Here is a 27,982-nt window from a genome sequence, read left to right as displayed (position 1 = left end):
TAGATGTCATTTTTGGCTGTGCAAACCTTCCCTCCCTGCAACTTTCTCAGTTCATGCATACCTGAAGAGAAAGTGTAATTGTGGCACGGTGCCCTGTAGAGGGGATTGATGAGGTGAGACGCTACTAATTTATTCACTGTTTATTAAAACTTTGTCTCTGGTGTTTGTCATTTTGCAGTCCATAAGCCTGATCGAGCGTGGCAACCCATCTCGCAGCCTTGAGCAGGTGTGCCGATGGGCCAACACGCAGCAGCGCCGTGACCCCGACCACGCCGAGTACCACGACCATGCCATCTTCCTCACAAGGCAAGATTTTGGTCCCGCAGGTATGCAAGGTACTGTATTTTTCTCGATCGAGGCCTGTGCAGACTGAGTGCTGATATCTGCTTCCATTCACAAAGGGGTTGGCTTCAAGTCTTGCCCAGGTAAGGTCGATGGAAACTTAAAAGTGGGTGCCGCAGCAGAGGTCACGGACCCAAGTCTGCCGTCGGCAACCTCGCAGGAAAATAACTACTAAATATCTTTCCAATACCTTGCTGACTTGACGTTGGTGCCACCCTGGAAAAAATTTCAATTGAGATTGCTAAAGTTGAAGAAGGTTTTTGGCATGTAGAGAAAAAACAAGAAATGTATTTTTAGTTTTGTTAAGTTTGTGTATGAAGAAAAGTTTCGAATGAACAAAACTGAATAATCCGTAGATTATTCTCGATCCAACTATACATGTATGCAGTCGTGAGGAGTTTTGTGCTATACATGCTGTTCTCTCAGTTTAGCATTTTTCTCACCTTGTATTTCTTCTTTTCAGCCCTTCAAAAAAAAAAATTTGAAGTGAGCAGCCAAACTTCCTGAGAAACTGGGTCCAGAATGAACAAACATCCTCTGTGCACAAGCTCAATATCTTGTATTGACCTGTGTATATTTTTGACTTTTAAAGCACATGTGTCATATTTAGAGGACGGCCCAAGGCTACCTGGTTTGCTTGTTGCACCTCCGGATGTTACCATAGCTGCAGTTGTGTTGTGTTCATAACAAGCCCAGCTTCTATGGCAACTTGCACTGTGCTGGACTGGACCCTGTGCTGTGTCCCAGGGTCACGAGCAGACATCACACTTTCTTGTCAAAGTTTAGCTGTGAGATGGTAGGTTCTATGTTCAAATACAGATATTGGGGCTGTTTGGTAAATAGAATGAGTTCATGGTACAAATGGAGATGCAAAAAGTCTCACTGTATCATTAAGTACTAATGAGCTAATGAGCCACATTTACAAACAATCCAATCCTGTGAAGGATTTCTAGTGTTTGTGAACTGCTGAAGGATTTCCCAGGCAGAATGTTTCAGTGTTTGAGTTTATCAACCAGATGACAGAGACCAACCCTCTCCTCACTCTTGACATCAACAGTAGAAAAACACACTTATGATCATAGCTGCTCATGCACCTTTTCGCTTCCATGTGCAAAGCTCCAAACGGCCTCATCATGGGAATGCAATCTGCATTCTCCTGAACTCCTTTTATCTGCCTTTCAGATAAACAGTTTTGCTCGACAAATGCTTTCATGTTTTGCTATCTCACTTGCAGCCTTAATGCGTCGATTTTGCTGTCATCTATGAGTAGACCCATCAATCATCTGGATCAAAAACTGGTCTTCATAAATATCATCCTGTAGCAAAAACCCACACTCTGCTATGACTGAAATAACTTGCTGCAGATATTTCTCTTTTTCAGCACCATCAACATAACCTTATATACATGCCTTTCAAGAGTCTTTATCACCAGCTGTCTGCCTGCTGCATTTTCTGCTTTTTACCTGCATGCCAAAAAATGGTCTTGTGAAGGTCAGAAAGCATGAATATTATCTGAGAGCCGCCATAAAGAAGGCCGGAACGAGCGTGCTTCTGAACCAAACCAAATGCGCTAAGCTGAATCTCTGCACACCTCTTGATCGAGTTATGTTTTAATGTCTGTGCTTTGCTTCAAAGTTTGTGGTCCTGGTGTGAAAATGTTGTGAGACGCCAGGCAGGTGTCTGCTGGGTAATGATGACAGGGCTTCTGAAAGTGCTTTGGGATTTTCTTTAGGTATAGTGAGGCAATGTTGCATACACAAGCTGTGACACAGAAGCTTCAGTCTCCTTCACACTCTCTCCACTTGATCAAACTCTCTTGCTATTCATTAAGCAAAGATACTTTTAAGATTTAGACATAAAGCCTTCAGTATTTTAGTTGTTTGGCATAGCCTAAAGATGTACTGTGATACCATTGAATTGCATCTGGCTCTGAATACAGAATATCAATGACACTTTGTTAACCTTGTTTGAACATAATGATTCAGTTACTTGTACTTTTCAGTCATTGAATGAGGGTCCATCATTTCTTTAGCTCACCTTGAGTCAGTTCGAGTGTTACTGCCTGAATGCAACCTATGAGATCATTACTTATATATACAGTGTGTGGACCTTTTTATGTAAGTTCAATAATGCCACATAGAGAGCAAATTTTCCACCCTATCGCACTGCATGAGAATGTCACCACCTCCACTCTGGTGCTTGATTATTTGGGCTGTGTGGTCTTTTTTTCTGTTGCCCAGGTTATGCTCCAGTGACGGGGATGTGCCACCCACTGAGGAGCTGCACTCTGAACCACGAGGACGGCTTCTCCTCCGCCTTTGTGGTTGCTCACGAAACCGGCCATGTGTGAGTAATGGCATCATGATGAAAGGGCCTGCAGAGTCTCGCAGGATCTGACTGCATTCAATTAAGCTGATAATTTTGCATGGCAGTGTATAACTGTCGTCTATAATCAAACTTTAACGAGGCTCTGTTGTCTTAGAAAACGAAGCATCTGGTCTCCAGGTGCCAACTCTCCTTTTTATGTATGATTAACGAGGGTAGTATCAAGGTGGATAAACATGTTTCCAAAATGTCAACCTGTTTTTTTTATTACTGCAGTTTTTTGGTATTTTTGCTTTTTTTTTTTTTTTTTTTTTTAATTATGAAAGGCAGTGTGGGTGTAGACAGGAAACCAGGTAAGAGAGAGGGAAGTGACATGCAACCATGCAGCACAGGCTGAAATTGACCTATAATTACAGTGCATCCAGAAAGTATTCACAGCGCTTCACTTTTCCCACAGTTATGTTAAAGCCTTATTCCAAAATGGAATAAATTAATTTTGTTCCTCAAAATTGTACACACAATACCCCATAATGATAACGTGAAAAACGTTTTTTGAAATTTTTGCAAATCTATTAAAAATATAAAACGAAAAAAAAAAAAATCACATGTACATAAGTATTCACAGCCTTTGCCATGACACTCAAAATTGAGCTCAGGTGCATCCTGTAGACCTCCGAGACAGGATTGTATCAAGGCACAGATCTGGGGAAGGGTGCAGAAACATTTCTGCAGTATTGAAGGTCCCAATGAGCACGGTGGCCTCCATCATCCGTAAATGGAAGAAGTTTGGAACCACCAGGACTCTTTCTAGAGTTGGCCGCCCGGCCAAACTGAGCGACCGGGGGAGAAGGGCCTCAGTCAGGGAGGTGACCAAGAACCCGATGGTCACTCTGACAGAGCTCCAGCGTTCCTGTCTCGGAGGTCTACAGACAATTCCTTGGACTTCATGGCTTGGTTTGTGCTCCGACATGCACTGTCAACTGTTGGACCCTATATAGACGGTGTGTGTCTTTCCAAATCATGTCCAATCAACTGAATTTACCACAGGTGGACTCCAATCAAGTTGTAGAAACATCTCACGGATGATCAATGGAAACAGGATGCACCTGAGCTCAATTTTGAGTATCATGGCTGTGAATACATGTACATGTAATTTTTTCAATTTATATTATTAATAGATTTGCAAAAATAAAAAAAAAAAGCTTTTTTCACGTTATCATTATGGGGTATTATCTGTAGAATTTTGAGGGGAAAAAAAAAAAGATTTAATCCATTTTGGAATAAGGCTGTAACATAACAACATTTGGAAAAAAAATGAAGTGCTGTGAATACTTTCCGGATGCACTGTAAGTGGTATCTGCCTGAACCATTAAGCTACCAGTACCCCCAACCTTGTCTTTTATGAAAGGTACATCAGTGAAAGTAGTTACCTCCACATCTGTGCAGCTCTCTGGTTAATTTTTTAAAATCAGTGTAGCAGGCTAGGTCCAATCCAATAATTTATTGAGCTGTTGTTATAATTATACGCAGCTTCAAATAGCCTGCTTCTCCTCTAATGAAGCTCTGAAAGCTTATGCGGTACTGTAAGTGCTGACTGCCACATCACATAAAAGAGCAGGAGAACATGTCAACAATGTCTTTATCGGTCAACAGTGAACAGGGGAAAGGGTTCAAGCCTCTGCTGAGAGACCTTTGAATCATCAAGCACAACCAAATCAAAGGCTGAAGGCATCATACTCACCAAACTGGACAACAGTGACACGATAATGTTTGGTCACCAGGTAGATCTGAGTACCTGTTTTGTTTTTGTTTTTAAGCCCGTAACCCTGAATATTTCCACCACACTGACTGACTAAGCAACATAAAATGCAAATGTGAACATCGGTCAAAACAGCCATCAAATATTCTGAACCCTCTACACAGAATGACGCAATTAATTGCAGAGGGATCCAAGAGTTCAAAACTATTCAAATGTATTGATTACATAATCAAGAAAAGTGAGAATGTAAATTAAACTTTCATTAAAAAAATAAAATAAAAAAAATAACAAGTCTTTCCCCGCCTTTCCTTCACTTTCTGTGACCAGAAGCAAATGTGCTAAACTGTCCCTGCAACAAACTGTGGTGAACAGTGTCCTCTTGCAGTAAGAAACAGAACAACTTTTCAATGAATGTTAACAAAAATCAGGATGAAAGTGATTTACTCTTTTTAAAATTCAGACTATTTGCCATTAGAAATCAAATAAATAGTATTCCTACTGTTTGAAGTGCAGAGAAAACTAGTGTCCATTTTTCTGTCACTGTCCTCACTGTCCTTTTCATATAATTGCAGTGGAGCTTACCTAGATATCAAAATAGATGGAACATAATGAGCAAGATATAATGGACATTGTGTAACTTTAACAATAATCTTTTTTATTCTTCACAAAGCACCAAAACAGATTCGGACATATGAATGAAGAATACTGCTAAAATGCAAGTAATCCTTCATTAAGCATTCAGACAGAAAATATCTGATTGTCACGCTGAATAGTAGAATCTTATTCTTCAGTAAGTAATATGTGCACTTCTAATACTTTAGCAAGACTGACTCTTGTTCTGTAAAATCACATTTTTAAAGGAAAATGTGATATTTTCTTCACTTACTCACCTAGAAAGCTTCATCTTATAGGTCCTGTTTAAATGATGTGTTGTGCAATCAATTTGTATTTTTGGACAGTTTTACTGATGTAAAGGGTTTTATTGGATTTCCATCTTCTTCATCAGCTTATTTGAATGAAGGCTTGTCAGCGTTTTCAGAAGCAGCCAGACCTGTTCATCTGAATCATCTAATTCAGTTTCAAACATTTCCTCCCCATATGAGGCATGAATTTCACAATGGATAAATTCATGACATAAATCCAAAACCTTTTCTGAGATATGTGTGGAGAACTTTTGTTCGTGCTTTGTCAGAAATTGACCTTATTTATTTTTGGTAATCCTGAAATAGGTTTTGTTACGTATACATCAGAGCAGCGCAGTGTTTCTGTGGTGTCCTTAAAGCTGTCGACCCGCGTTAAAACCAGACATGACTAGCTGGGTCCTGTCTGCGTGCTTTGGTGTCCTCAGTCCAAACTCATGAAAAGAACACTGCGGTAGGTGGGTTTTAGCTCTGTGATCGGCTGATAGACAACTTCACCGCTGCATCATCTGCCTTTATGGCCAGTTTACACGGGAACAAGCTTCAGCTTTCCATGACCCTGATCAGGATTAGGTAGAATTCAAGCTGTATGGATGAATAAGTGCTAATCTTTCAGCACACAGACACGTTATGTTTGTATCATTCAATAAATGATCAATATGCAATAAGGAAAACACATATTGATTTTCCTGAAGCAACCAATGGATCATTGATTTAATGTAGCAATGATCAATACTGTCCATCAATTGTTGATTACATTTGTGTGTGTGAAAGTTCATCATTGCTCACAGTGATGAACCAGCAGAGAATCATCACCTGACTCTGCAGCTCCCCTCGGCTCTAACGAGGGGTTTAATATGTATTTGTTGTTTTGATCTGACCACCCGCAGCTTAATTTGATTTACTGTCATCCCTCTCATGGTGTTACTATGGGCCACAGCAGGCAACTGTTTATATGCACAGTTTGTCCAAGGACACTCCGAATAAATGTATAGCTACATGCTGAACATGCATATAGCTGGTAATTTATTAGATTCACTGATTTTAAACGAACGCAATCCAGATTATGCACTGTAGGTCGGATATTTGTGATGGTAATGTTTAGTTTTTGGTTCTACTATTTTGTCAACAAAGATGCCTTCCTGTGTTGTCACCTCCAACAGGGATGAGACAGGTTACTGCAGGGTATTTTGTAACCCCTTGTTGACAGTATTTCACTTCAATGTCTCAACATGGAGCTAAAGATGATATAAAGGAAGGACAGATGGTGGCAGCACTGTTGAGGATTTCTTTTTAATCAGTCTCTGAACAGCTGAAGCATGTTCCTGTGGTTTTCTGTCCACATTTTGTGAAATAGATGAGTACCTCCTGCAGTAATGGCCAGTATGGTCATCATTTTGAGGCTTTGTCTGTGCGTCAATGGAGCTAAAATCCTGGCAGTGGTCAGGTTCCACCAACGCCAGGATTTCTTGATGTGCCTGTCTGAAAGGTGCTCTGGGATTTTACCGTTCAAAAGATTTTTTTATTTAAAAAACAAACAAAAAAAGCGCCCATGTAAAGTGAATATTATAAGTAATCATGGAATTTCTTTATTTCCTTTTTATTGCTGGGAGTTGGAAGAGAAGATTTGGCTCCATTCTTAATAGGGTCAATCTTCTGGTGCTGTTTGTTGTTAAAGACGTCTAAAAACAGAAAAAAATTATCTTGTTCCAAATAATACCAGGATCAGAATATCGATACCAATTCTTTTTTATATTAAAATAGTTTTTGTGTAAGTAGCGTGCGTTACTGAAAGCAGCAGCAGAAAATGAAAGAATGTATGTGCTCAGGACGTGATCGATAGTCAGGACAAGACTTAGTGTTGATCTGTGGACCCTTGGAAAGACACATATTCACTCTGCTTGCGCTCCTGTTGAATATACTTGTCTTCCCCCTTTTAGGTTGGGCATGGAGCATGATGGTCAGGGGAATCGTTGTGCTGATGAGACCAGTATGGGCAGCATCATGGCACCTCTTGTCCAGGCAGCTTTCCACCGCTATCACTGGTCACGTTGCAGCAAGCAGGAGCTCAATAGATACATCCAGTACGTTCTGCCTCTCCCATTCCACTATTCCTCATTTTCTCTTGGCTGCACAGCTGTTGGTGTGAACTCAGTGTGTTATTGATTTTTTTTTTTTTCTCGTGTGGTCTCCTGTCCAAAGATCTAACATGATATTGTCACATTTATGAAGATATTATTCTCATCTTTTCCTCAGCTCCTACGACTGCCTGCTGGATGATCCCTTTGAACATAAGTGGCCCAAACTTCCTGAGCTCCCTGGGATAAATTATTCAATGGATGAGCAGTGCCGCTTTGATTTTGGTGTTGGTTATAAAATGTGCACAGCTGTAAGTCCGCCACACAGTGTGATAAACAAAATAAACATGACGTACTGTAGCATTAGAAAAGAAATCGGTGTAATATTATAATACAGCACAAATACAATGGGATTTAAAAGAACAATAAAAAAAAAACAACATGTACCTCATTTCTCACTGTCATGACTTACTTTATAGTTATTTCCAAAAAGAATAGCTTAAGCTTATAATTGCTGTTTTCCTCTTAGTTTCGAACTTACGACCCCTGCAAGCAACTGTGGTGCAGCCACCCCGACAACCAGTACTTCTGTAAAACCAAAAAAGGACCTCCGGTAGACGGGACAGAGTGTGCACCCGGAAAAGTAAGAAATGTCACTCCAATTATTGTGTGTGGGTGCGTGTACAATAATTGCAAAGTGGAGTTCTCTGAAGAAATTAAATGGGGAGAAAATAGTCGTCAGCTGTTATTTGTCGAGACATCCTTTTCTTTCTTTCGGCCTCTTAGTGCTGTCTTTTCTCCTGCCTTTGTCATATTTTCAGTGGTGCTTCAAGGGCCATTGCATCTGGAGATCCAGCCAGGAGCCTCAGGGCCACGATGGGAGTTGGGGCTCCTGGTCAAAGTTCGGCTCTTGCTCCAGAACTTGTGGAGGTGGAGTTCGCTCTCGCAGCAGACAGTGCAACAACCCTCCGTGAGTGTGGAACTAATTCTGGGTGGCCCGTAAAAAGGAAAAGAGAACACACTGAAACTAAATCGGCTACTTATTCAGGGCCAAAATAGTTCATTTGATGTTCAATCAACAGATGATGGTACTGTAATAGTGATTACAGACCAGAATAGCAGGGCTGGTTTTGTCACTATGTATTGTGTTCACATTGTAAAGGATGTCTAGTGATAGAGATATATTATAAAGCAGCATTATGACTTACATTCGACAGCACATATCCATGTATCATTTCCTCCTGTTTTTGGACTTCTTGTGATTATTTCATGAAGTTAGACTTGAGTTTTAAACTGGGATGAGGTCAGTGATAAAATTAGATTTACTCAGAAAGTTTGTATGAATACTCAAGCGTTCAAATTTTGAAGTGTTGATGGACTCTGTTGTTCCACAATATGGTTCAACAGGGAAACAGAAATAAATACTTAACGCAGGAAGAACTTGCAAGAAATTGCAGATGATGGTGATAACTCAATCTTTGAAGTGGATTTTCCCTTCCGCTTGTTACATTAAATTACTGGCTATAGCTGTCACTCCATGTCTTACATTATTTTCTGTATCCTCTTTGGGCTTTTGGAGTCTTGGCGCATATTCTGTTTGTTCCAATTCATAACATTTTAAAATATGTCAAAGGATCCGGTTTCAACCACCTAATTTTAATAGACTTACAACTCATTTTCTGGAATTACACCAAGAAGGATTAGTTGTGAATCATCTCATGATGGAAGGCATCGTTTTTTTGTCATTGGTCAGGCCTGCCTACGGTGGTCGCGACTGCCCCGGCTCTGTTTTCGACTACCAGATGTGCAACACGGAGGAGTGTGCTGGCCCTTACGAGGACTTCCGTGCTCAGCAGTGCATCCAGAGAAGCAACAAATACCACAAAAACGTCAAGCACACCTGGCTGCCGTATGAGCACCCAGATGGTAAGTCTGTAAAGAGTGAAGCAAAGTTGGCTCTCCGTTTCAGAGCTTGACATTTTTATGCAAAGGACTGATGATATTTGCAGGAGCAACCGTGCGCAAGCACATTCGTAGGTGTTATCATTCCTCTGGGACCTGTTCATTTCTTTGTCAGATTCTTGAAGATACTGGAATGAATCGAAGTGTGTGTTTGTGTGTTTTCAGAGGCCCGTAAATGCGAGCTGAGCTGTAAGTCAAAGGATACAGGAGAGGTGGTGTTCATGAACCAAGTGATGCATGATGGGACACGATGCAGCTACTTAGACCCCTTCAGCGTGTGCGCTCGAGGAGAGTGTCTGGTAAGTGTTTACTCTGTGGACTCACCTTTTTGACACGTAAAATACGCCTTTGAGTATTAGTTTATGTCTAATGGGATTTTTACCAGAAGGAAAATATCATCCAAAATTCTTCTAATTACACCAACTCCTTTTAACTTATTGAAAAAGCTATGAAAATACAAATGTTGTTCACGTCTTTTACTTCACTGAAAAATCCATTTTCTTTGTGTTTTTGCAGAAGTTTTTAAATCACATCACCCAAGCTAGTGGTTACAAAATATCATGCTCAAACATTTACATCTCAGCTTCAGATTGAAGATGAGCAGAGAAACCTTTTCTCAATTATGAAAATGAAATGTGAAAATTGTCTTTTAGTGTCAGACTTTGCATTCAGATTATTCCGCACTAAGAAGGTCAAACATCCAAGAGCAGTAACAACAAACTAAGCACATGTCTGCTTAGAAGGGGACTTTAAATATCATTTATTTTTCTAATTCCCTAATCATGTATAATCATTCGTTATCTCAGAGAATACTGACATTTTGTAAATGCCAATTACACAACAAAAACATGCCAAAATATCATTTAAAATTCAGCACTAATGTTAACATAAACATGTCACTCTAAAAGTAAACATTTAAAAATAGAATTTTATACTGTGTAAACACTACAATACTACAATAAATCAGATTTAAAATTGCCATTATTTTATTACCACACTTATTTCGATGCCAGTTTTGTACCAGAGATCCGCATCCTCATATAGCAAATAGTCCAGAGGAATTTTTTACTTTAGCTGAGCCGAGCTTTGCAAATGCGATTTTCCCTGCACTGCTTTAACCTTTAGTAGAGAGTAATTTGATGATGAAAATAGTGTCCTTAGAAGGAGTTAAGCAGATATTTGATGACTGAACTGTAAAAATGATGAATGAAATAATGCACAACTCTGCACTTTCATCTGACACACACGCAGAAATTTTTATTTAGTGTCATTATTCACCTTGGACAGAATGTTGAAAGTTTTAGGACAGGTGCTCAGTGTTGTTGGCTACGCTCCTATTACGTCCAGGTGTTTCCAACAGGCTTCATCTTTAACCAGACACCATCCAAACCAGATGTGTGCTGCATTTCCCCCATGGCACCATTTGCCCCCCACAGTAATTTAAGTCTGTATAAAAGTCAGATGCAGCAGTGTGATGGTTTTGATTGACTGTATCTGCTCTTATCCCTCACAGCATGTAGGCTGCGACAAGGAGGTTGGATCTTACAAACAAGAGGACAAATGTGGAGTGTGCGAGGGAGACAATTCTCACTGCCGCACCGTGAAGCTGACACTCACCAAGACCCCCAAAAAGAATGGTAAGCAACAACTAAACGGAGAGACCAGTGCTGTAATTGATGTCGACATTTCAGCTCAAAACTGCTCATCCATTAGCCAGTGATATATCTTCATCCCGGTTCCTGTGTTTGACCACATTTGATTGTGAAAAAATGGAGCAAACTTTCTGTCTCAGTAACATGATTCAGAAAATATTTGGCAGCTCATTATATGTCCGCTTTTTAAGGCTGCCAGGTGAACCATGATGTGTCTCTTTGTCTTGTTAGGCATGCTGAAAATGTTCGACATCCCAATAGGAGCCCGCCACATAGTCATTGAAGAGAACCAGACATCTCCTCATATAATAGGTGAGTGTTGGAAAAAAGATAAATGGTTTGTGAGGAGAATTACTGGCCAAAATACAGGTATCTAGACTGTAGTTGCTGGATGATTCACCCTGTGAAAGTAGCTACATAATTTCATGGATTGCTTCAGACCAGAGAAAAAAGTCTCCACAGTCTGAAAGGTAATTTTACCCAAAACACCCACAGTTAAAATGAATCAGTGAGTTGTTTCGCCCTAAAGGACATTATGAAAGATTTCTGTTGTGCAAACCAACGTTATACAGATGTACAAGTGACTCTTGAACATGCAGCCCAATGAATTAATCAATTGGTTGCTTCAAATGTGCAGCACATGTTGTTTCATTGCCTACATTAATACAATTTGATCAAATTAACACTGATCTGAAACAAAATCAAACAAGTTTATACAGGATTAGATAACTCTCTAACTGTCTTCGACTTCGGTAAAAAAACAACAACTTCAGAGCTAACAGATTAAAGTGGGACTTCACTAAAATCTAAAATCTTGCTTCTTCATAAAGGACAGCAGTGTATTTGTAGCAGCTGTAATTACAAGGCAAAAAGAAGAATATCTACAGCAACTTTGCTGCACACTCCTGCACCACAATGGATTTCTGTGCCACTGATCCATATGTTTAGCATATTTTAAACAACAGCTTATGGCTAAAAATAGCTTCTGTTTTGTCACAAGCTGTAGTCTTGTCATAAATTAGCATATTTAGCATATTTAGCAATTTTACTTTACTGAATGTATAAATCTGTTTTTGAGGAAGTGAATTATACTGCAGGCGTAGTTTAAAATATACCGGTCAAGCTTAAAAAGCACATTTATACTCAAAATGTCAATTTTCAGTTGATTATCCCTTTAAAAACTTAAACAGTGCCAGGATGCAATAATTACCACACATTTTGTGCCCCAATTTCTATTAATGACAATTTTCATCAAAGTAGAAATTAATTAGAAGGATTCGTTTTTTGCCTTTGCTTAATTTAACAAACACTATCAATGCAAGAACCTTATTTAGTCTGGATCCTCTGGAGAGGCAAAAATAATTACACCTTATCTTCCACGGAGGCTCACATCTATTTAATTCCACCACTGGAAAATATTGGTACAGTGCAATACATGTAGAATCGCCCCTGCAATGACTCACATTATAGGAGCTATTCTGGTGACTTATGGTAATAACTTTCAGTTTGAGCCTAATACAGCAAACAAGGTGGAGCACGATATATTGATGAAGCCTTTAAATCTAGGCTGCATGCTCTTTGTTAAGCAGTAGGGTGAAAAGTAATGAGACCGGAGCTTTGAAAAATATCCTAAGGTATAACAAGGAGCTGCAGACTCAGACTTTCAAGCTTACAATGGCTCTCTGTGGGACTAAATTGGACAGATCAGAATGGCCATGGCATTTAGCAAGATGCTCTCTTTTCCTTTCTTGATATTGTTAATGAATAAACCTTGAATCCACATGAAATGTGTAAAATTGCCTTTTTCTCATTGTAGCTGTGAAGAATCAAGTCACTGGAAACTTCCTCCTTAATGCAAAAAGTGAAGAAGCTGAATCAAAGACCTTCATCGAAAATGGTTTACAGTGGGAGTATTCTATCGATAGTGAGAAGGAGACACTTAAAACAAGTGGCCCTCTACATGAAGGCATCATAGTTCTGGTAAGTGGTACGGCAACTGGATCATCATCATCTTTAACTTTTTCTGAGCTCTAATTTGTCCTATTTATCTCTCTCTTCACTTTGTTGCAGGTCATTCCTCAAGAAGAAGATGTAAAAATTAGTTTAACATATAAGTATATTATACATGAGGACCTGTTACCGCTTATAACCAACAACAATGTGCTTCTTGCTGAGCTGGATACATATGAGTGGGCACTGAAGAGCTGGTCTCAGTGCTCCAAACCTTGTGGAGGAGGTCAGTGAGTGTGTGTGTATTTCTTTTTAAAATTCGCAATTATAGCTGCAAGTTGTAACTTTGTGGATTTTCAGAAACAAAACTAAGATTAATCTACTCTGATGTTTGTGGTGTTTTGTCACCTACTTCTTATTGATCTGTAGTGGCATTGTGAATAAGTTATATCAAAATGACAAACATTTTCTATGGTCAGTTTTTCCAATATGAAGATTTGTTTCTTTTGTCTCTTTTTCATTATAAATCCAATATTTTTTGAATTTTAGCTATTTTCAGACTAAACACACCTTAAAAGCCCAACTTTCTCTGGGAACTTGAAATACTTCCACATTATACAATAAACAATAGGTCAACAGATCAATAAAGGGGAATAGTAATAAAGACTAATCAGTAATGACAATTATCACATGAAATTACACTGATGATTGACTCTGGCAAAGATATGGAAAAGTATGATGAGCCTGTCCCGTTTCAAAGTCCAGTAAAAATAGACAACCATTCACAACTACAGCCAATTAAGAAGCATCTGTCCACCTAAAACACGTGTCTTTGGATTGTGGGAGGAAGCCATAGAACAAATAAACAATGATATAATAATAATATATATCTATATATATATGATAATAATATATATAATAGTTAACATGATCACCTAGAAATAATGTAGAATGGTCAATATTTATTTTTCATTTTGTATATCTGATCTTATATTATAGAAATATTATACTAAGTCCACCAACTTTCTGAATATTTCCAGTTTTACATGAAAATATGATAGATATTTCAGTGTGGTGTCAGCCTTTTCTACCCCACTGTAGACTAGATATACTGTATATGACCTTTGACCTTGCAGGAGGATTCATTATGCACACATTTGTAATCCCTCAGGCATACAGTACACAAAATATGGATGCAGGAGGAAGAGTGACAGTCGTTTGGTGCATCGTAACTTCTGTGAAACCAGCAAAAAGCCTAAACCCATCCGCAAACGCTGCAACATCCAAGAGTGCAGCCAGCCCACGTAAGTCATCTTTAACAACGGATATTCAAATGGATATCCAGATACAGTATACAGCCAATAATGGCAAAGCTATATCCTGCAGCCATTAGAACTACTCTGCATTAGTAGTAGTTATAATGGCTTCTGCTCCATTTGTCCACAATGACTTGACTTATGCCAATTTAATAGAATATAAGAGCTACTAGTAACTAGCAGTGAATTACCATGTGAAATGGCAAACATTAAGGGAGATACTGCTGTGCTGACAGATGGGTGGTGGAAGAGTGGAGCCCCTGCAGTAAGACCTGCGGGAAGCTCGGCTACCAGACCAGGGTGGTGCAGTGCATGCAGGCGCTCCACAACGGCACCAACAGGCTCGTCCACAGCAAACACTGCACCGACAGTCGTCCAGAGATGAGGAGAGCCTGTAACCACACCGTGTGCCCCGCCCAGTGGAGGACAGGGGCATGGTCTCAGGTGAGACGAAATCCCTGTGTAATCTCCTGTTATATGTTATATATTAGCATTGTAGAAGTGGAGTTTTACATATCACTGAATTACACAAATTGCACCAGAAGTTTTGTTTTATCTTTTTATTTTGCACACCATGGGTCTGTGAGAAACAATATTTCGATCCCTCTGTAGTCTTGTACATATGGTGGATTGACATTAAAACCTTTGACTTGACTTGACTTGAAAGTTATCATGTTGAGATGAATTGTTACTAAATACTGGCCCATGTATGACTTATATAATATAAAACTGATATATAAGCAATACAAGAGGTTTTAGTCTACATATCCAGCTGACGCTTTCAATTTTAATTATATTTAAATTCAGTTTAACAGTGACATAACCTGTTATTATTATATTTGTCATAAATTAATATATAACCAAACACAGCTTATAATTCTGCTATAAACACTTCATTACTGCTATTCTTAGATTCTCAGATTCTTTGATATTTCCTAGCTACTGATTAAAACTTTAAAAGGACTTTACTAGTTTGGACTCATGAATGATGATGTTTCTATGCCGTGTTGGATGTTTAAATAAGCACCTGTTTGCTATCAACTTCAAAGCTGATGACATGTTAATGTTGTGTCCGCAGCTTGTTTCCAAGCGGCTAAAATGTTCTATTTTTGCAGGTTTGAATTTTATTAGTGTAAGCAGATTTAGTGAATCACTGGTTTAGACTGGGATTTTGTGCAACTCAAGTCAGGTCTTATAGTCAGTCAGGACTAATTTACTAATTAAGACAATAAAATGTTCCCACATTTTACGCTGATTTACTGTGTATGTAATATATATGCATGTTGAATTCTAGAAACAAAACAAAAAAAAATGACATTACAAAAATCAGTTGGATTAAATTGGATATGCAGCATATCCACTTTGTAATTTTACTTCTCCTTATTTTTAAGAATCAGCAGCTTATTTGTTTTTGTAGCTCAGAAAGTTGTACAATCTGGTGATCACTGCCTTCTTTCAGCAAGAAACAACATGAGGAAACATAGAGTCGGTGAATGCTGATGCAAACTCAACATGAAACAATAACAGGTTATGTTGTAGCAAAGAAAACGTGAGCTTTTGGGTGCAGTATGTGCCGAGTCATATCAATATAGCTTGATTCTCACTGTGTGTGTGTTTGTATGTGTGTCTGTGTTGGGTGTGTGGCAGTGCTCAGTGAGCTGCGGCGAAGGGATTCAGCAAAGGCAGGTCGTCTGCAAGGCAAGCGACAACACCATCGGAGAGTGCGAGGGCGAGAAGCCGGAAACGGTCCTTATTTGTAAACTAAGTCCGTGTCCAGGTGAGATCCACATGCCTGTCATGAGGGAACAGTCTTGATTTACCAGACTGTTTTCCTGCCGGCTTTTGTAGGGAAATTGCCTCAGCATGAAACATTTGTTTTACTTCTCATCACAGATGCAGAAAGATTGACTTGTGGGGGGGGTTAACTTCCGCTGCATCCTAGAGATTTTGTTTTATCCATCCAGCAGTAGATTTTACAAAGATAGATTTCACGCAGTGTTTGTTGTTTTTCTGACACACGAGAATCAGCAGTCAAATCAAACTGGAAAAATGGTTATACTAAAACTGCCCCCTTAAAAACGAGCAGAATTTATCCAGTTATAACTGCTGGAATTTCAGATTTAACATGTCTGCAGGTTCACAGTCAAACAATCGACTTATTTGCATCATCTTTGTAAAAAAAATTATGAAAAAGACCCAAACTGTTGACAAAATTATGTTGCCTTGCTGATTTCATAAACTTTATGTGATTAACTACATTATTTGCCTGATTAATCACACCAGTTGTTCAAACTGGTCTCGGTCCAAAATATGTGAACAAAGTACCCTCTGGAAAATATTAAACATATCTTAGCTCCTGTGTCAAAACATCTCTGCACTGGTTCCCTCCTGCAGCTTTTCTAATATTGCTTTCTATTCAAAGAGTAATTTACATTTCCCTGCAGAGGCAAAAAGTGGAAAAAAATTAGTTTGAAGAACATGTCAGGAGCTGTTCTTGGTTCCTGTTTTATTTTTCAGATCAATTATTTTCCTGTCTTTTCTGCTTTAAACCCCAGGACAGCCTGAGTCTTCTCTTACTGATCAAACAATGGAAAATTCGACGACAAAAGACGAAGCTGTGTACCAAAGGGTTCCTGAAAACCCTGTCCAGAAAATCTCTTCAAGTAAGTTGATGTGTAATTTTTTTTTTTCAAAATCAATCTCTGTGATATGACATGTTTTTTTGTTTCAGTCTGGCTCTCGGTGATGTCATCTCTCCTGTTATTACTAGATGAGCCATGCCTTGGGGATAAATCGATTTTCTGCCAAATGGAGGTTCTTGCTCGTTACTGCTCCATTCCTGGATATTATAAGCTTTGTTGTGAATCTTGCAACAAGAAGGAAAGCTTCATCATACATGATCCTGACTTCCACAACACCCCAGTGGCCTTAGCCAAATCGAAGACCTCCACTTTTGCTCATCCAGCCTCACTCAAGGCTCCTCTCGTCGCCACAACCCAAACCCCGCCACAAACCACTAAAGCCATCAGTCGACGGCTTCTCCCCTCTCCCCCGGTGCCAACCACAGCTGCCGCTGCTCAAGCTACACCATCGATAGATGCTGCTCTGCCCCAACATCCCACCAGCAACTCTCTCCTCAGCGCTGGGAAGAAAGATTCAGATGCGGGGCCTCTTCTACCTCCAGGGCCGCCACGGCCCACAGCGGACTCTAGTGGAGGTGCCTCTAAAGAGCACAGCCCAAACAGCACTTTAGGCCCAGTTGCTGCCAGGTCAAGAAGGGACAATTTAGGATCTGAGAGGGACTCGAGTCACAGAACCCTGTCGGCTCAGAAATGAACAGTGAGCGGTGTCGTGAACAAGCTGCTCAGTGAGACGGTCTCAAACCTTTGCAGTGTTTGATTCACTCAAAGTCTTGCTGCAGATAGTTTCTCTTTAAGATTTTTTTTTCAATGCCAGTGAACTTTTTCCAGACCAGTGATGGTTACCTCATCAAAACTCCAGAGTGACCTGTGTGCAGCGTCGCTCTGCCCTCTGTGCTTCAAATATGAAACGGAAGAAAAAAAAAAATGATGTCAAAACGAAGGTGCTGTAAACTAAAACGACTACAAGACGTGTTTAAAATGTGATGACTGCATTGCTACATTCATGTTTTTATCTGTGTACAGTTATGTAAGCCTGTTTTTATTTCAAGTGCATTAGAACTACTATTGAACTTGTATTGTGAACCTGAGGAGAGGTCAAAGGTCATGGTTTTGGAGGTGCATGTGCCATATATTGGTTCTTGAGTGTGCCACTAAAATAATTATAGAACTTGGCAGTGTCCAGTTAGAATCAATTAATAAATTGCAAAATTGACTCATTCAATTTAAATTAAGTCTGTTCGAAGACAAAATTCTTTATTATTTTTAGCCTGAAGCATTAATTGGTTTATTGAATTGCAGAAATTATTCTAAATTATTCTAAAAATATATATTTCTTGTCCCCATGTTTCTCCCTAACATATCTCATTTTATTTAATTCATTGTGTGCCACAGTTTCCATTTCACAATAGCTCCAATTTAAAGATGTCTCTCCCGTACACAAATATGCCTAAATACTATTTAAAGTCGGACCGACAGAGGGAGTTCTGGCTGTCCACCTGTTGATTTCTGACACGACTCCATGCATCCTTTTCCTGTTTCAGCAGACTGTGTTACGTCACAGCTGTTCCTCTAAACTCTAACCTTAAACGCTCAGACAAAACAAACATTTTTCAGCTGTCATTATGGGTTTCTATGGTATTGTTTTTTTTTTTTTTTTTTTTTTACTGCTATCTCAAAGGTTTTAGACCAAACAATGGATTAAATACATGTTTCCTCTGCTTCCAGACTTCATGCTTAACAAAGCAGAGCAATATTGATCCCCTCATCGAACTGAAACAGAGTGAAAAGTCAAACTGTTTTTTTTGATGCTACTTTAAATAATGTTTAATGTTTTAAATCATTTATCAGCTTAATAACTGATTATAACTAAGCCCTTGTTAAGTGTATGATTATTTCAGTGGGACACTCGAGTCTTCACTGTCATCACTCCTGGCAGGAAGCTTCACTGCTTCTCTGACTCCGGTGCTCTTTTTTTGATGTCCAAATCTAACATACAGGTGGTTATCCTCACTTATAAAAAAAAAAAAAAAAATCATGACCGTTTGCAACCCCACTGTAGCATGCCCTCTGTCTGTCTTTGTGAAAGTCAGTCCATTGATGCTTTAAGAACAGAGATTTCAGAAAAAAAATACACACATTATGATATTTTTTTTGTAACTGGTACATTTTTCAGATGATAATGTATATAGTGTAAATTTCAAGTTATGAAAAGTTGTAAGTTGCAATTGGAAAATACAGGTGATGCTGTAAGTCTACAGACTGTGGTTGGTTATACTGTTATACCATTCCTGCATTGCGGTTCATAACGTCATTATGTTTATTGTATAGTTCTTGTATATACGTATGTGAATGAAAGCTTTAAATGTTAATATTTATTGAATTTTTAAGTGGTATGGTGAACAAAGTAAAACACATTTGAAAGAACGGACATATGTTATTGTTATTTCACTTTCCGCTATTAACCTTCATTTACTGAGGTTATGTTTCACTTTGAGTTCTTTTTCTAGTGGTTGACAAGTGCAACCGTGGGAAGAAACATCCAAGTAGCTGCTCAGAGTGTCCCTGCATTAAAATCATCATCATCACAGATGAGTTCAGTCTGATTTGAGTCATGCACATTTAGTGTATTTGAGTAGAGACAGCTGTTGTGTAGTGTCTCTATTGATGTGATCTTAAAGATATATTTATAAACCGATGGATGAAAAATAGGCACATTCAAGCACTTTATTAACTCTGTCCATACATTTGCAAAAAGTCATGCATCAAGAGACAAGTGCTGACTCTTCATCAGGAAATTTGAATGAGGTTTGAGTAGCAGTGTGACATTAATTCCTATTGTAAGCCAGCTTCCTTCTACCAGGCTGGCACTGGTCTCTGCCAGCTCTGCTCTTCAGCACCTTAAAGCCGGGCACCTCTTCTGCGCAGCGTTTTTTCACTTCTCTCAAAGGATTGTGTTTTGCAGAGCTGCCGGGCTGTCACCGTACCTCCACCTCCCGTGTTCCTCTGTGAGCGATCGCAGGCTGTCTGCTGTGGTGTGGATGTGACACAGACTCCGTCAGCTCAAGCTGAGACGGCTGCGGAGGTGTCTGGTGAAATCCAGCTGCGCTCGGGGTAAAGCCTGATTGACAATGGACTTTGGCAGCCACCCCTAACGATCAAAGGTATCTGTGTTAGACAGTTGAAATGATTGTGGCACTGTCAGACTTGGTAGTGAAAAGAGACAGTAATTAACAGGTAGCTGTGCCATTGCTGCACAATTAATAAAATGGGAATAGGGTTGGCTGAAGAAAAAAAAAAAAAAAGTGATTTAAGAGAGTAGTCATGTCATATAATAATATTCCAATGGGTCCACACTCAGTAGTCGTTTTTACAAGCTTTGAACCACATCTTATTGTCTTGGCTTTGTTGTCACTTACTTAGTTTTTAGTTTGAAAACTGAGCTACCGCCATGTCAAGGAGCAAACTTCATCAGGTGCAAAAGACCATAAGATCCAGTTGACAAAGTTAAAAAGCAAATTGCCAGAGAAAGCTACTACAGGGACTTTAAGTGAAAAAGGTTGATTTATTGTTGCACTTAAAACTTTTAATCAAAGCAAATAACATATTAGACCCTGATATCCTCTGAAAGACTTCCAAATACAACATTTTGGATAAAAAAAATTGGAATCCACAAGCCCAAAATTAGAAAACCCAGATGACATCACTATGACATAATCTCCCTGATTTTTTTTTTCAGATATCAAGAGAGCTCGTTCTAAAGCTACAGAAGAAACTACACGACTGCTTTTATAGCCTAAATAGTACTCCTCGTGATGAGGTTGTCAGTTAAAGCCCCAGTTCCTCCTGTCCATGTGCTCGAGTGTCCTGAACTATAACACTGAACTATAAATTGAACCCACTGGCCACTAAGGTAAAAAGGTAAGTGCAGACCATTTAACCTAAATACTCAATAATAGTATTTATTTGTTTAAACACTGTGCACATACCTCAGTAAACTCCATTTAAATTTTTCAATGATAAATCTGCACATATTCACCCCCTTCACCATCCCTGGCTTCCTGAGGTCTGGGTCCCTATCTTTGTAACCAGCATATTTAGCATTAGTATATTTTATTCTGTGGTTATATGCCTTATCTCAGAAATGTGTATTCCATATCACAGTAATTTGCATCCGCAATGTTTTGTTGTGTTGCTCCTCTGTGAATATATACAAGGAGCTCTGCGCTTACCAACATAATTTCAAAAGAAGGTCCTGACCTGAGAGACACATGTTTGCAGGCATCCCCACAGAAATTAATTTACACTGTCTGCCGTAGACTGAAACCTGCAGACCTGAAACAGATTCATTCTCCATGGTATTGTTTTGTTTGAGTTTGTGTATCGCCATGGGAGATAATTGCCAATCTAAGAGACTCACTGCTCACGAGATAAAAGCCTGGCAGAGATGATGGAGTTCAGAGACAGTTCATTTCATTAGGAAATCTGCATCTGCATTTATTAAACAAACACATATGTTGGAATGATATCTGCATACATACCGATATGCAGATTTTTCACCTATTTTCATCCACAAAATAAAAACTAGTGTACTCATAAATTTACCTTCACATCCATGTTGAGAAGCCACGTGAAGCGGCTTTTTGTCGAGTCCTCATCCAGAGCTTGTATGACGATGCAGGTCGGTCCATCCTCGGCTCTGCACACACGTAACCAAACATTCAGCCGAGGTTTAATATGGATTACATACTTCGCCGTGTTGTATATTTCCATTCGACCTCCTGTGTTTGGCTCTGTAAGTTTAAATTGTCAGGCTGCTGGTCCTTCAATCGGTCCAAACTAAAATGTCTCTGTGATCTAATCACCATCATGTCAACATATAAATTTGCCTGATACTTTGGATTATGACCACAGAATGTTACTTCCAATGATCTTTTGGCTTTACTTTGTGTTTCGTGGTCATTAAATAACCTTATATATCACCTCATATACAACAACTTCAAAAGTGTGCTTTTGTTTCATTCTGTTGTTCTGTTCAAAATTCTCTGACATCTGTTTAGAATCAGCCATTTTTTTGCTCACATGAAATATGACAGCTGACGATAAGGCCTCTAATATCTGAATCAGCCACAGACTGTCAGGTCAAATTTAAATGTCAGAGCAAGTCAACACAATCGCTTTTCTTTGTTGTTGTTGTTGTTACTGTTGTTTTTTTCCTTTTTTTTTTTTTCTCATTACCTGGATGAATGAGATGAACGTCAGAGAACGTTTTGTACATTTTTAACATGATGATTAATGACTAAAGAAGACTGCCTGTTCAGTGCTGCGTGAAGACAATCCCATACCTTACGAAGCCTGCCTGAGGTGGGAGTGAGTCGAGCTGAATCGCTGCTCCTCCGAGATAGACGCGGGACTTTTGTTTGCAACTGTGTCTGACGCTCAAGAAATCCCTTTGGCCGATCAGATTTCCTGCCTTCTCAGCTGAGACCTCATGAGTGATGATTGTTTCTGGTCCGAAATGTTTCAGAATCTAAAATTAGAGACACAAATGAGTGAAATTTAGTTTGCAAAAGACATGATGTAACCCAGGTCTATTTACCCTTAACCTAAATCTTAAATAAATTAGAGGTTAATCAAATAATAAATGTAATCTGGAAAATTAAATAACACAACATTAAATATTAAGAGAATAAAGATTAACAGCCATAATATTAGTCCTCTTTAACTTTTGGTGTTGTAGCAAGAAAGAGAGAAAGGGAGGAAGGGAGAGGGCGGGTGGGTGGGGAGCGAAGGAGGGGGAGAGAGAGAGAGAGAGAGAGAGAGGAAGAGAGAGTCTGTAACTGAGCTTAGTGAGAAGGAAAGTATCCTGCGTTGTGTATTTTATTAGTTTTCTGTGTGTAAAGTGAATGTATTTGTATGTATATATCAGGCATTAGCAAGCCAACGTTAGCCTCGTTAGTTAAACTGCCGCTGAATGCCGCCGCCATTACAGGGTGCGCTCAAAGTTAACTTACAAATGACCTGTATTTAAGTGCAAGGTGATGTTAAACTAAAATATGTCTTATGTCATATGACAGGCGAGGTTTTTAGGTTACAAGAAGCTTTTTGGTGTTTGCACACCAGAGACCCTGGAGACAAGATGGTGAGCCACCCTTAAGGACCCAGAGCCACACATCTGAGCCTCGGTAGGAGAGACAGATTTAAGTCAACTTAATAGATAGGAATATCTAAACTAAAATGTGAAGGAACCTAGGTTGAGAAAACAAGTTTAACTCAAATAGGGTTAAACCAACTTTAGAAAATAAGGTAACTGTAGTGAGACAGTCAAAAGTAAAATTGTCACTGGGTTGAAAAGTTATTTTCATTTGCTTTTCAGAAACCTGTAAGCACATCTTGTGTGTGTCATGGGAATTTTTGTACCAACTTTTGTATATAGTTTTCAGGGTTTTTTTTACATAAACAAGCCGACAATTTCACATCATCAACTGCTCCTCCTAACCTCGTCTCTGCTCCGAGCTATCTGCTAATATCTGCAGGTGTTACAACGACATCATCTGCGCGCGTGAGTTGTGACTTAATGTCTCTAATGAGACATCTAACAATATGCGCGTACATTTCTTGATGCAAACATGTTGGATAACATCAATGAATTGGCTGAAAAAATAAATGTGGAGGCAACTAAATCTCCATAAAGTGCTAATTGAGTATCTGGGTCAGTCAGGTATGTTTTTAATCTTGGTCTGATTTATTAGTATTTGTCAGTGGGACTGCCCGACCTGGTATTTTTTTTTTTTTTTAGACATTTTAGTATCTCAGTAGAAGAAACATCCAATTATCAACTTTAGCCTCCTGTAAATTGTTGAAAGGTCGGCTGCTCACTTTGATGTGCTGTATGCTCGGGTTCCACTGGTGCATCTCCTCAACTCTGACAAACAGGAGGTCGTAGAGCGTGTCCACGCTGGCCTCTAATACCGCCTCCAGCCGGAAAACCTTACTGGCCCCTGGTATTACTTTGCTACAGATCACATCCCCGTTGGTCTAAATATGAGACACAAACAAGTCATAAAATGGTGATAGGTCCACTTAAATTCAGGCGGTGGCAACTGAAGACACACGGATTTAATCACGTTACCTCTGTGATCTCTTTTTTCCATCCTTCTCTGTCCTCCAACATACTTAGAGCCTTTTTCATTGCTTCTTGACCTTGTTGCACATAGAATAGCTGATTTTCTTTTGCTGGCCCAGCCTTTAAATCTTCTGTTTTTGGCTCTGCAAAAGACTCCTGTTATTTAAGAACAGTCTAAAACATCAAATGACAATAACCGGATTATATTTTACCTTTACAAGTGAATCTAGGTTGCGGTGTCATGTGGTGCAGGACTTGTCCCCATCTCTGCAGGTGCGTCATCTCCTGGCCTATCACTGCCACAGCTGTGCGCTGAAGTCCTGCACGAAAATCAAAACTAAACTAAACAAAAAACTCAGGAGAATTACCCAGAATGCATCATTTGCGGAGAAAGTAATAAAATGGAAACTTCTCAGATTGTTGAAGGTGTTTACCTGCCATACTCCTCAGATGTGGGTAGGAGATTCCACAGCAGAGCTTCACGACGGCAGGCAGCATGTTGTCTGTCTTCGACAGAGGCAGCAAAGCAGCACAGTGTGTCTCGGGTCTTTATATGACCTGTGAAGGACACGCCAGTGAGATAAGAGCCAGAGAAGAAGATAGGAAATGTTCTGTATTATAAACCTGAAGGCCATGCTTGACAAGGGTTTCAGTATCTAAAAGGGTTGGCTGTAAGGCAGAGAAGGAAATCCAACAGTAAGAGCTGATTGTGTTGTGCATTAAATCACAATTTTAGAATATAAAATAAGAGGAGATTAGAATTTTCTAATATTAGAGATTCTCACGTATTACAACAGCCCAAATCAAAGCAATCCTCTTTCAGGTAATTAATTCATTTTCAATGAATCCTCAAATGTGCATTTTGAGCAGTTGACTGCAAAAACCCAACGTCTACCTACGGTGTGCCACTGACCTTGTGGAGGTGAGGTACTCTGCGTACGATTCAAATTCAACGGTTGCATTTCCATTAATAGAAAGTAAATCCAGCTGTATTACTACGCTGAATGTTTTTCTGTTTGTTTGCATAATTTAATAATTGGTGCTCTCAAATGAATAATTTGTGCACAATCATGCTCATGACTTGATGATATGTGCACAAATTACTTTAATTAATTACGTCAAGGTTCTGTCTATGAAATTAACATTGAACCTGAGAATAACCCTCTTGGAACAGCAAACAAACACAAGAAATACCATAAAATATGCAGGTTATAATCAGCAGCTGAATGAGATGACACTTCTTACTATGAGCCCTTTGCACTACTTAGCAAGACCCACTATTACAAGATGAATGCGGGGATGTGGATCTCCAGAGACCAGAGGGAATATGGAGTGTTTTCAGGTCATTTTGGTCAGAGCCCTGAAATGAGACCCTGAAGCACAGTAAAGATTAGAGGCACTTTGTAAGGACGAAGTCACACTGATAAACCTGCAGTGGATAATGTGAAGATGAAGATGCAAATGCTCCAAAATATATTTGCATGGCTTGATTATGATTTAATCAGCCAGAGTCATATGTGGGGTTGCAGTGATTATAATACACCATACCATAATAAAAAATATAGAATTTTCAATCATGTGGTTTTACAGGTCAATATAAAAAATAAAAAAAAATCCCCTTCATTACACATGTAGTCTTCAAAATAACGTGGCGAGAAAACCTGCTGTGGCGGAAGGGCTCTGCTCACCGCACAAGCAAAGTTCATTTCCACTCGTAAATAGTAATCAGATGCCGGAGTGGTTGTGTAGTGAGATCATAGATGTCATCCAGGCTGCACGTTTTGCCCACTTCTGCTGGCATATTTTGGAAAAATCCATGTGTGTCGTCCATGTCGTTATTATGTGTTTGTAGATTTTTATCTTTGGCCTGGACACAATTTGATTTGTTCACTTGACACAATAATTATTAATTAATTCATCCAGCCCTCAGTTAGTCCTTACTCCTTTTAATGGGAGCAGTTTGTTGCTACATCAAAACATGTGAGTAATGACAACTGCATGAGGACAAAATGGGTTTACCGTATTTGAATCACCGTCTGATCATAATTGTATTCACGAGTGACTGAATTCATTCACTCACTCTCACTCTCATTCACAAGTCTTGATATCTCCGCACAATAATCCACACTTATTGTAAGTCGCTTTGGATAAAAGCGTCAGCTAAATGAAATGTAATGTAATGTAATAATGGTTTATCAACTCATTCATTCACGCATCCTTTTCATTGTAGTTGCTGGAAACCCTATCGTTGGGAAGAATTTACCCAAGGGACAACAGTGTTTTAGCAATTCATTCATTCATTCATTCATTCATTCATTCATTCATTCATTCATTCATTCATTCATTCATTCATTCATTCATTCATTCATTCATTCATTCATTCATCAGTCTCTGAATAAACTTTTCTGTTAAACTCCTTTTCATTCTTGTTTCTAGTTTGTCTGTGGAATGACTAACTCTCTTTTCAGGGGTTTTGCGTCGATCTCTGACTTGTGTGTCTTTGAAATGTGGCAAAATGTTTTTTTGTTTTTTTTCCATTTGAACTCCACCTCATTTAGGAGGGTCTCCAACTGTCTCGCTTCATATGAGTTACACGAGTGAGGTCTCTGAATCATGTGTGTGTATTTCTGTGTGTGAGTGAGGGGGAGTCACTGTTATATCAGTAAAATATTTGGTTGAGAGCCCAGTGCCGCCCTCTCTTCTCAATGCTGCCTCGTAGCAAGAAACAGCTGCCTCTTATCGCTGTGAGCCAACAGGTGTCCTTGTGAGAAGGCTTCATGACGTTAATGCTGAACTTCACCTGCTGACCAGGCCAACTAACCCCAAACTGCGGTCACACCACTGGGGGAAAGCCTTTAGGATGTTTTTGTGGATAGAAACATGACCTCTGAACACTTTGGGATGCTCAGCGTAAACAGGGTCATCAAAATGGGCGTTCATTTTACTGTGTGTGCTCTGTGTCAGGGCACTTCATTTACAAAATGTCATTAAAAAGCATTCTGTTCAGGTCAGGGTTCACAAAAATACATTTTCTGTCACAGTTCTGCCCGTTCAGCTTTTCTTAACAAAACACAAAATGCTTTCTGGAGCATGAAGAGTAACATGCATAAAGCACATAAGATACCTGCAATTCAAATCCATTTTATGACAATGCAGCACAACGCTTTAATATTGCACTTGTCATACACATGTCATGGCTTAACTATTCGCAACCGAGAGTTGACTTTAGGTTTACTTCTTTGGCAATAAATATGGTAATTTTAGTTGCTGTATATATTTACTTTATTATGGGAAATTTGGAAAATCTGTGTAACTGTAATTTTACACTTCAAAAAGAATTTGCTGCTCACCCAACAGGTCAGAATGAAAGATTCATATTCGAGATGTATGATTAACAGATGATAATATATATATAAAAAAAAAAAAAAACAAGGGTACAAACATGTAAACAACTGTAAAAGATATGAAAAAAACAGCTACTCCATTTATAGTAATTTTCCGTCTGTGTTTATTCTCAACAAAAAAAAGGCACTTCCAACAGAAGCTCTACCTTGTTGGTAAATGTACATATTTACGTAAAGAGTGGGAAAGAATGCTGTGAGCTAGTCTCCAGTTTGCCTACGTTTTATTTACAGAATTACATTTATTTATGTATATATATATATATATATGAAAATAAATATTGATGCTGATTCCCCTTTGCCAATGATCCCAAGTCTGCTTAATTTCACTGCCAACAAGAAGATCAGACTTTACAAGAGAAAAATATTTATTAGAAAACCTAACATTACTAAGTTTGAATCGACTTGCTGGAGTATAAAGTTCCTCGAGTCTCTGTGCTCAGGTTCCCGATCAGATCGAGTCAGATCCACCCCGTCGCTCTTCCCCATCTCGTCCAAATATGGTCACTTCA

At 39.1% G+C, this 27,982-nt stretch overlaps 2 protein-coding genes across 3 annotated transcripts in view; one reads left to right on the top strand and one right to left on the bottom strand.

The window, feature by feature from the left end:
- LOC138617128 (A disintegrin and metalloproteinase with thrombospondin motifs 14) overlaps window positions 1-19,366 on the top strand; it is a 44,134-nt gene extending 24,768 nt beyond the window's left edge. The window contains exons 6-22 of one of the 2 annotated variants that reach the window (XM_069691872.1): window positions 179-326; window positions 2,583-2,688; window positions 7,287-7,430; window positions 7,603-7,735; window positions 7,954-8,067; window positions 8,246-8,394; window positions 9,178-9,350; window positions 9,552-9,685; window positions 10,900-11,023; window positions 11,270-11,350; window positions 12,855-13,018; window positions 13,109-13,274; window positions 14,160-14,292; window positions 14,541-14,748; window positions 15,952-16,081; window positions 16,860-16,967; window positions 17,075-19,366. In XM_069691872.1, coding sequence (XP_069547973.1) covers window positions 179-326; window positions 2,583-2,688; window positions 7,287-7,430; window positions 7,603-7,735; window positions 7,954-8,067; window positions 8,246-8,394; window positions 9,178-9,350; window positions 9,552-9,685; window positions 10,900-11,023; window positions 11,270-11,350; window positions 12,855-13,018; window positions 13,109-13,274; window positions 14,160-14,292; window positions 14,541-14,748; window positions 15,952-16,081; window positions 16,860-16,967; window positions 17,075-17,640 — 2,781 coding nt within the window. In that variant the 3' untranslated portion in view covers window positions 17,641-19,366. Of the gene's footprint in view, window positions 1-178; window positions 336-2,582; window positions 2,689-7,286; window positions 7,431-7,602; window positions 7,736-7,953; window positions 8,068-8,245; window positions 8,395-9,177; window positions 9,351-9,551; window positions 9,686-10,899; window positions 11,024-11,269; window positions 11,351-12,854; window positions 13,019-13,108; window positions 13,275-14,159; window positions 14,293-14,540; window positions 14,749-15,951; window positions 16,082-16,859; window positions 16,968-17,074 lie in introns of both variants that reach the window. The other variant, XM_069691870.1, reaches the window with a different exon arrangement.
- A 635-nt stretch (window positions 19,367-20,001) lies between these two features.
- star2 (steroidogenic acute regulatory protein 2) lies at window positions 20,002-24,567 on the bottom strand. Its single transcript, XM_069691286.1, has 7 exons — window positions 24,504-24,567; window positions 24,282-24,389; window positions 24,076-24,212; window positions 23,823-23,981; window positions 22,289-22,473; window positions 21,549-21,642; window positions 20,002-20,094 (listed from the first exon to the last, which is right to left on the bottom strand). The coding sequence occupies exons 1-7, from the start codon at window positions 24,565-24,567 to the stop codon at window positions 20,002-20,004; spliced, it is 840 nt and encodes a 279-aa protein (XP_069547387.1).
- Between the last annotated feature and the right edge of the window lie 3,415 nt (window positions 24,568-27,982).

Source organism: Brachyistius frenatus, unplaced genomic scaffold, assembly GCF_029030835.1.
Source record: "Brachyistius frenatus isolate BFR_SWC_R1_liver_20210118 unplaced genomic scaffold, ASM2903083v1 Contig_11, whole genome shotgun sequence".
Taxonomy (NCBI): domain Eukaryota; kingdom Metazoa; phylum Chordata; class Actinopteri; family Embiotocidae; genus Brachyistius; species Brachyistius frenatus.
Note: the sequence above shows the minus strand (reverse complement) of the source record. Positions and strands in the feature narration are given on the sequence as shown.

Excerpts from the sequence above, each read along its gene's own strand:
- star2 (XM_069691286.1), bottom strand. The coding sequence starts at position 24,567 with ATGCTGCCTGCCGTCGTGAAGCTCTGCTGTGGAATCTCCTACCCACAT. Across the intron at positions 24,390-24,503 it reads ACATCTGAGGAGTATGGCAG|GACTTCAGCGCACAGCTGTG; the intron begins GTAAACACCTTC and ends ATTTTCGTGCAG. Across the intron at positions 23,982-24,075 it reads GGAAAAAAGAGATCACAGAG|ACCAACGGGGATGTGATCTG; the intron begins GTAACGTGATTA and ends TCTCATATTTAG.